Raw genomic sequence first — 9,693 nt, forward strand, 5'->3', positions numbered from 1 at the left:
AAAAGCAACAGTACCTTTGCTTAAGCAACAGCGTTTAGTTTAATATATTACTATTTATTTACATACATTAGCTATAACAGTTTAGACACAGGTGTTAAAATTATATATAGCAAAATATAAACAAAGTTTTTTAAAGTAATGGTTTAAATTCGCTACTATTTTTTATACACTGTATTGTAAGAAAATTGTAAGAAAAAAAATAGTGTTAGGTTGATTTTGATGATTTAATTTTGTTGTCTATAGCAGGTACTTTTTATCTATCGTTTTTATTTATTGTTGCTTATTAGTAATATTATTTGTCAAATTACTGAAATGTTTAAAACATGTTTTTAAAGTAATTTCCTTTACTAAGACTTATTTTAGAAAAAAATTTTAATGTGTCATTATTGCTTTTATATTACATTAATTTTGTTTGACAAAGTTTGAATAAAAATTTTTTTTTCTAATGAAAACATAAGGTTCAACGTAATTAATAATTCATATGCCCATCATGTAATTTAAAATTGACTAACACGTTTAAAAAAAATGATACATTAGCATTTTGAATTGAAAGAAAATGTAATTTTGAAATTCATTTTGAATTGAGAAAAAATGTAATTTAAAATGCGATTCAAAATGCGACTAGCATTTACATTTTTTTGATACTTTTTAAATTGCATGCATATCTAATTCAGTTTTAGTTGGCTTCTTTTTATTATGTTTAGTAAAATTATATTATGCACTGCAGTGTATTGACTTATAAATGTAGTGTATAGTTTACATACGTTTTAAAACGTAGTTTACTTTAAATAATTTTTTAAAGGTTTCTTTTAAATAATTACAAGAATAAAAGTCTTCATAATTCAAAACAGGGCTCAATTTAGTTTTTTATGCCCTGGACAAAATGTCTAATCAAAACTTGTTTGGGTTGGACAGTGTCTGATCAAATTTTTTTAAACATAATTTTTACAAGTTGTATGGAACCAAGTTATGCAATCAAAATCTGTGTTATGTTATTCATTTTATTTAACATTAGTCTAGAGAAGTTTCTTCCTTATTTTTTAGAATATTTCATCTCCAATTTTTTTGTTTTTTTGTTTAAATAAAATAGTTTTAATTCAATATTGTATATTTTAGTAATGCTTTTTTTTTTAACAATTTGATGACGGCTGTTTTGATGTTTTAACAATTTAAATGCAATTTAAAAAATCCTGACGTAACGTACAACTTGTAATTGCCGTTCTTTTTTAAAGTTTTTTATTTATGCGAAGGCTTTAAATAAAATCAAAAATTAATTATAATGATCTTTAATTATAATTATTTTTTAGTAGGTATGTATTTTTATGATAATTTTAAACGTTTAAAACTATTATTCCGTATCTTTCTAAAAATCTTTTAAAATTTTATTTTATGAAGTTACTTTAAATTATTAATCAGTTAAATTAAATCTTCCCATGATTTAATAGCTTTATTATTATTTTTTTTCTTTCTATTTTTACAAAGAATTGTTTAAAAGTTTTCTTTTTAAAAACTTGACTTACTAATCATAAAAATTACTAAAGCATGAAATGATTAAAAATTACTATTTTAACAAGACTACATTTTTTTTTTTAAACAATTTTTTTTTTTGCAACTTTTTGTAAAAAATGCTTTTACAAAAAAAATTTGTTATAAATTTTTAAGTTTTCATATGTATAATTAAATTTTTTTTATTATTTTGAAAAATGAACTTAAAAGTTTCAGAAGTTAAACCTGATATCATTGAACTAAAAAAGTTTCTGATATTACTTTTTAAGCTGATCAAGAATCTTTTTTTAAATTAAATTTGCTATTTAGGAAAAATGCTATGAGTAAAAAACAGAAAAGGAAAATTGTGGAGTTGAATGAAATACACTAATAATAAGTGAAGCAATCGCTCACTTCTTAAATACGGCTTTTTTAAATTAAATCTCAAGTGACCAATAAATCTCAGAGTATAACTTTTTTGTATTGATAAAATTTTTTAAATGAGATTTTTCTGAATTTAAATGAATGACATTTACTGACTGCTTTTATTAAAGGGATCCCCAAGTGCCGAGACCAGTTGTGTTCATATTAAAGAAAATGTTTAAAAAAATTGTTTTGGCTAAATTTTTTGATTAAAACTAAATAGTAAATGCACACCATTAATTTTAAAATTCATATTTTAGTCAAAGCTTGCTGTCAACACTTTTTTTGTTCTTGGAGTCTGTATAATATTAGCCGCAATCTGCAAACTTGATAATTTATTTCATGCGTGCTTAATTCATAACAGTTTCGATATATGACATCATTGCAATATCTTTTTAAGATAGCGTTTTTTTGTTATTTGTTTAAAGATATAAGTATTTTTTCTACTACAATCAGAAAATCAAATATTTGTATAAATTTTTACTAAATCACAAAAAAGTTTTCAAATGCAATTAAAAAGTAATTTTCCCTTAAGTTTTTCAAGTTTTATTTTAAAGCTTATTTATTTTCTTTTTTTAAGTTTTGTTTATTCTTTAGTTATTTTAATAATTAAGTATTTGTTTTTAAGAAGTTAATTCTTGTTGGTCAAAATGTCCGATTACTTTTCACATTGATTGGACAATCTGATATTTTAGCCAGACAATGTCTGATGTCCGACCGTTAAATTGAGCCCTGCAAAGCATGGTTTTATTAATATTTCAAAATTTAAGTAGTTGTTTAAAGAAATGAGTTGTCCTGTGGTTGCGTCATGTCGTGTTCCGCCTGACAAACATGAAGTTTTAGAAGAAATTGTATTTGTTGTATAAATTCTGAAAATATTGTTTTAGAGAACTATCCATAAATAAACTAATAATAACCTAACAAAAACTTTGCAAAAAGAAATATCATGCTGGTACACTGCTAAATTAAGCACCTGTAGACCTTGGAGGGTTTGAAACTCAACAAGTTATATGCAAATTTTGCAGCGTATAAAAATGTCACTTGAATGGCTAAGCACATTACTAACTACATGAAATATAGTGAACAAATAAAATACAAATATTTAAATAAAATTCCTTTAAAACAGAAGACTGGTTTAGTGATAAAGAAATTCTGAAAATTTACTTACTCAATTCACTCAATCTAAAAATTTACTCACTCAAAAAATGCTTGCCATCAGCTATACTGCAAACTCCATTTGAATCATTCTTTTGTACTTCCAACTCTAGTGGCAGCCATTAAAGGCTTACAACCTCAAGATGGAAACAGTAAACAGAATAAGAATGATTTTTTATTTTTTTAATCTAATTCACTTACAGCAAAGCTGCAAGCAACCACTAATTATTTGGGAAAATTTTAAAAATTACTTGAAAACAAAGAATGTAGTTAAAGAGTCTTGACAGAAGACCTGAAAAGACGATGGTATGACCTGAAACAAAGAATGTAGTTAGAGAGCAAGGAAATGGTTGACAGAAGACCTGAAAAGTTAAAAGTTGTATGAGTTAGGAGAACATTAAGGTGTGAGAGAGTTTAAAAGGATTGCAGGTAAAAAATTAGGTGAATAAAAGTTTAAAAGCATACAGCGACAGATACAGTAAAGAAATGCAACTTTGATGAATGACGAGTCAACTGAGAATTTTTGTTGATAAAACTAGAGATGATTGTTTTTCATACAGCTTTAAAAAGGAATAGAATTGTACATATAGAGAATAGAATTGTACATGTAGAGAATAGAATTGTAAACGTAGAGAATAGAATTGTTCATGTAGAGAATAGAATTGTGCATGTAGAGAATAGAATTGTACATGTAGAGAATAGAATTGTACACGAAGATAATAGAATTGTTCATGTAGAGAATAGAATTGTACATGTAGAGAATAGAGTTGTTCATGTAGAGAATAGAATTAGGAGTAAGATAATGGCAAGCACAATAAAGAGAAGCAACCTTAGCTGATGCTAACTTAACAATCGATTGTAAATATGATTTTCATGAGAGATCTGTAGTGAATGATAATCTGAAAAGTAGAGTAGTATGCCATTCATTAATATAGGAATGTTTACAATATGTTGTTTGCAGTAAATAGTTAATTGTGGTTGAAATAAAATTTCACAAGTTACTGCAAGCCCCAAGCTGTTACAGACAGGAGATCAGATTTAAGGTCATTTGCTTGTTTTAAGCAATCAAAAGGAAAAGACTTTATTTCAAGACAGTAGTATAAATTTGAGTGGTCAGCAAATAGAGTTACTTTAGATGTAAGATTGTCAGAAAGATCATTAATGTATATAAGAAAAAATAAAGACCTACGAGGTTTCCCAGAAGTTACTAGAAAAGATGAAGAATGTTAGCCTTCAAGGATGCCTTTAATATTGCAGTTGGAGATTATATAATAATCTCAAAATTTTTATCGCTGTATGAAGCAAGCTTATGGAAAATACCAGCATCCCAAACTTTATTTAAAGCTACAGAAATGTCAAGACCAATAGCCCTTGCCTCACTGCCCTCATCTAATACACAATAGAATCTTTTAGTTAGAGCAGTTAGCAAGTCAGCGGAAGTATTAAAAGATACATTGATACATTAAAAACTACATTGGTTCTCAAAGAGAATTATTAGACTCAAAAAAGGATTTTAAGGACTTAATTTGATGATTAAAGATTCAAAGACCTTGCTAAAACAAGAGAGAAAACTGTTTGTATGATAGTTAGAATTTTTAGAAACTGGAACCACAAATGTTATTTTCCATCAGGCAGAAAAACAAGATTTAGTCAATCACTTATTAAGTTAGTAAACTGTGAATAATAGAGCTTAGCATCAGACAGCACCTTTTTACATTGATTTCTTTCAATAATAAAAAGGCATTTATTCTCAAGAGAGTTGTTCTTTTGTAAAATATAAAAAAATGATTACAATTTGATATGGTACCTGCACAAGAAAGTAAAAACCATGAAGTTGAATGAGACATGGAGTTGAATGAGATTTGAAACTGACAAAAAGAAATAAAAGCTTCAATTCCTGCCTGGATCCAGAATGTTGCATAGGAGGCATGTTTGTTGGTGGAGAGACCAAAAACATAATCTCATGGACAATCATGAAGAAAATTATGAAAAGATTCCTAGTCAGCTTTAGGGTAGTAGTAAGTAGTGAGACAAATTAGAATGGACTTCCTCAAAACAACTACATTCAAGAATCATCTGTTCCCAGTTATACCTAAAGATGTTTAATTAATTTTTATTTTTTTCAGATTTTCAAAAAATTTTCTGTAAATACAAACTTAAATACATATTTTTGCAATATATTTGTTTTTTTTTAGCTTTTTCATACATTACACAAACAAAAATATGAAAAGTTTCAAAAAAAATTAATCAAACCATTATCTTGAAACTGAATTAAGACAAATATAAGAGAAATAAGTTATGGATTTTTTCTTTGCAAAATGTTTTTAGAATTTTAAAAGTATGACCTGGATGATTATTGTACATTTTTGAAAAATTCACAACTCAGAAAAATAAACTTGCCACGCATGTTTTTTCAGTCAAAATGACTAATGAACAAATTGTAGGTATTTTTTTTTAGTTATTATAAATATTGAATGCGTTGAATGGTCTTGTAAAATTAAAAATTATTTCAAATTAAAATTAGGATGTTAAACTTTACAGGATGAATCACAAATGGATTTAGTATGTGCTGTTTATGGTACTGAATGCTTATTAAGAGTTTTTGAAAATAAGTTCTGGATCAAATGCCTTGCAAAATTTAAACCTGCATTTAAATTCCTTTACCCTGATATGTTGTCTAATTCCTCACTTGAAAGAGATTATTTTAAAACCTTAATTGCTATTAATGAACTTGTCATAATTGCTTCCAGTGTAACAATATTGTGTAATTAGTGGAGAACATGCAAGAAAAATGTAGTTTTAAATTATATGATAGTTTTATATAAGTTCTGATTTATGCCCAGGTATTCTTAAACCTCAAGATAATTTTAAATGTTATATAACAATAAAGATTTATTGCAAAAATACGTATTTAAATTTTTATTTACAAAATCTATTGTTACTGTGTTTTTGCTGTCTTGTGAAATTTTAGAGTTTTATAGCATGAACTGTTATGTAAAAATGTTTACATACATGTTTTAAAAAGTCGTTTTTCTTGTTAGCAAAATTGTGATAATAATTGTTATTTGTTTAGGTTTACTTCAAGCTGCTGCCATTTCACTTTATACAACATATCTTGCATGGAGTGCTTTCTCTTATTCAAGTCAGTAATTTGTTTAGTTTTTTTATTATATTTTATTTGTTATAAGTTCATTAATATGAAGATTCTGGTTATAGTTTTCATCATGTGTTTTATATGATGGAGTATACTTAAGTGTTTAAGATGATTGAGTATGCTTTAGTACGATTGAGTATATTTATTTTAAATAGCTACTTGCAACAAGCTTATTGCTGTCTCAAAAACTGATTTTGAACCAGATGTTGATGCACAGTCAGTGATTGGTGTTGTTATTACCTTTTTTCTTGTTATTTTTAATTGTGTTCGGACTTCTTCATCATCACAAATTGGTAAATATTTATTAAAGTAATAATTTTAAATTTTGATTTAGTTATTATTATTTTATAATAATAAAATTTATTTAAATATGACCATTACAAACTGGTACAAGTAAGTTGAAATTTTTTTTATTCCTAATATTGTGTTTTAAGTAATTAAAGCAATAGAAAAATTTTTGAAATTCTTTTTTATTTTACAAAATGTCTTTTAAAAGGTTAAGTTTAAAAATCTTTCAACATTCAAATATTCAACATTAAATTCAACCCATTCAAGTGTAAATTTTACAAATTTGTATCTAGGGCCTAAGACAATAATTTATGAGTTCTATTTTTCGATCACAATTCATTTTATGTGTGATGGGCGATTTTAAATTAAGTGTCCTCAAAAACTGCTCAATCAATTGTAATGATTTTTTTTATAATGATACTTACATAGTTAGTTTTTTAGTGAGTGGGTGTAGCGTGAGTGGGGGTAGGGTGAGTGGGGGTAGGGTGAGTGGGGGTAGTTTTGTTTATTTCTTGTTAGTTTTTGTTGAGTAAAGAGTCTGAAAAACAAAAAAAATTATTTGAAATTTTACATCAATTTACAAATCCATTGTTCTCATATTTCCTTATTTCAAATGTAAAGTTCCAAAATCAGTTGTTTGAATTGTTATAAAATGTTATATGGAAAAGAAAACTATAATAGAAAACCAAGAAGTGGTGGAAAATCAAGATCTATTTCCAAAACGAAGTCAAAATAGTCAACTCAATTCATCGAAATCTGACTCAGTCACAAGGTTTAGCTATGAAGTTTAAATGCAGTAGATCTTTTGTTTAAAGAATATTCAAAAAAAGGAAATCTAAAAGTATATTACAAGAAAAAAATAAATTTATGCATTTTAGAGGATGATTCAGGGTGAAGATTTTAGAGGATGATAACTGTAAAAAGATCACTTGATGCTTCTAGGTTTATTTCAAATTGATGCTTCTAGGTTTATTTCCAAAAAGAAGACAAAATAGGTAATCAATACCATTATCATAGGTAATCAATACCATTATCATAGGTAATCAATACCATTATCAGTCTAAACATTTTAAAGCTTAATTTAAGACTTAATTTATTTTCGATGAAATAAAAACTTTTTTTTTAAATTCTGTTTCATTCCCAACAAGCAACAACTATTAAGTTGGGAGTTTCAACAACAACAAAAAAATGTTTATAAACCCAAAGAATCTTTTTGAATTATAATTTACAATAAAAATGGATAAAACCAATAAATCAAATCATTATAGAGTTGTAGAGCAAGGAAACGGTTGACAGAAGTCTTGAAAAGTTGTAGGTTGTATGAGTCAAAAGTATGAAGATGGGATAGAGTTCCGAAGGGTTAAAGCGCGGAGAGAAAAACTAGACAACGAAAAGTTTTTAGAGCATGCAGTCACAGATACAGTAAATGAATGAGACTCTGCTGAATGGCGAGTCAAGCAATAATAAGCTTTAGGAATGGAATCAGATGAAGTAATGGAGTAAGATGAGAGGGTTGTCATCCATTAATATAGGAATCATGACAGTATTGCCATAGTTGTGTGCTGTAAATAACTGAGTTTTGTTGGAGTTAAAATTTATCCACTGCATGTTCCAATCTGTTATAGAACTGAGATCAGATTCAAGATTGGCTGTCTGTTTTAAGAATTATGTAAACATCGTCATAAAAAAAAAACATTACAATTGGTTAAATAATTTTTGAGAAAACTCAGTTTAAATTCGTCCAAATTTCAACCAATCATGGTGATAGTCCATTAAAACGAATTATTATAGGGCTTTGTGATATATATTTTATTTTAACAAAAATAAAGAGTTCTAAAGTAAATGAGTATTTTATGCTGTGGATATTTAGTCCATCATCTGATTTATTGATTTTATTCATTTTTATTGTAAATAATATTTCAAAAAGATTCTTTGGGTTTATAAATTTGTAATGTTTTTAAGCCAAAAATTATAATTATTAAAGCAAGGTATTGAATTAAGTTTTGTTGTGTAAAAATATTGATCTAATTGATATATTAATATACTTCGTATGATATAATCATATACTTTATTGATTTAAACAGTAAAAAAATATTTTACAAATTTAAGATATATATATATATATATATATATATATATATATATATATATATATATATATATATATATATATATATATATATATATATATATATATACATGCAGAGAGAGAGAGAGAGAAAATATTATCTAACGCTGAATCTTTTCTTATAAATTGTTGTTTTGTTAAAAGAGAATTTTCGTAAATTATCATGGCCATGATAAAGTTCGCGCTGGCCATGTTTTTGTATCCCTGGCAATATATGGGTTCTTTCCACTTCATATAGTATTTTTGCTTAAGTTTCTGAATAAAAAGCTGGTCATTAATTGTATCTTAAAGTATTTTTTAAGAGTTTAGAAATTAGACTAAACCTAAATTCTAATCACTTAGGTTTTTCATGAACTTAAGTTATTTGAGATAATATGCGTCGTATATTACCGCTAATTACATAGGTTTATGAATAAAGGTTTTTCCTGAACCTAAGCCATCTGCAATCAACGATGCAGTTTAAATTACCAGGAACTGCTGGTACCCTAAAAAAGATTTTAAATATTTTTTATTTTTTTTTTTTTTTTTTTTTTTTTTTTTTTTTTGTAATATTATTTTTATTGTTACAAAAAAGACAACATTTTTATGACTAATTACTGAAAAACTACACTTTTATTTAGATTTTAAGATTGTATTTTATTTTAGGCCTAGCGTTTCAAACTTGAACAAGTTGAGCAGCTCAGATGCAGCTTTTTGGGTGAAGATCTCGTCTAGTTGGGTTTGCTTTGGAATATATTTATGGACACTATGTGCTCCTGTTATATTCCCGAACCGTTATTTTAGTTGAAAAGTTTGAAACGCTCATTTTTTATTTGCGTAAGGTTGACAATCACTTTTTAAAAGTTTCGTTATCAAAACTTAAAAAAAAAATTTTATTTTTTGTATTTTTATACAAAGCAATTGTAAGTTTTTAAATATTTTCTGAAATCGGTTTTTTTATAGTTCTTTTTTTTTAAATTGTATTATAATAAATTGTAACAATGTTACAATTATATTGTAACTATATTAAGTTTTATATGTTTTAATTTTGTAGTTTTATACATATGGTAAATAAATATCA

At 26.0% G+C, this 9,693-nt stretch overlaps 1 protein-coding gene across 1 annotated transcript in view; it reads left to right on the forward strand.

The window, feature by feature from the left end:
- LOC100201288 (probable serine incorporator) overlaps positions 1–9,471 on the forward strand; it is a 33,025-nt gene extending 23,554 nt beyond the window's left edge. Inside the window, exons 4-8 of the mRNA XM_065808403.1 lie at positions 5,605–5,827; positions 6,137–6,205; positions 6,373–6,510; positions 6,580–6,610; positions 9,279–9,471. Coding sequence (XP_065664475.1) covers positions 5,605–5,827; positions 6,137–6,205; positions 6,373–6,510; positions 6,580–6,610; positions 9,279–9,420 — 603 coding nt within the window. The 3' untranslated portion in view covers positions 9,421–9,471. The remainder of the gene's footprint in view (positions 1–5,604; positions 5,828–6,136; positions 6,206–6,372; positions 6,511–6,579; positions 6,611–9,278) is intronic.
- Positions 9,472–9,693: the final 222 nt, after the last annotated feature.

The sequence above is a fragment of the Hydra vulgaris genome, chromosome 10 (assembly GCF_038396675.1).
Source record: "Hydra vulgaris chromosome 10, alternate assembly HydraT2T_AEP".
Lineage (NCBI taxonomy): Eukaryota > Metazoa > Cnidaria > Hydrozoa > Anthoathecata > Hydridae > Hydra > Hydra vulgaris.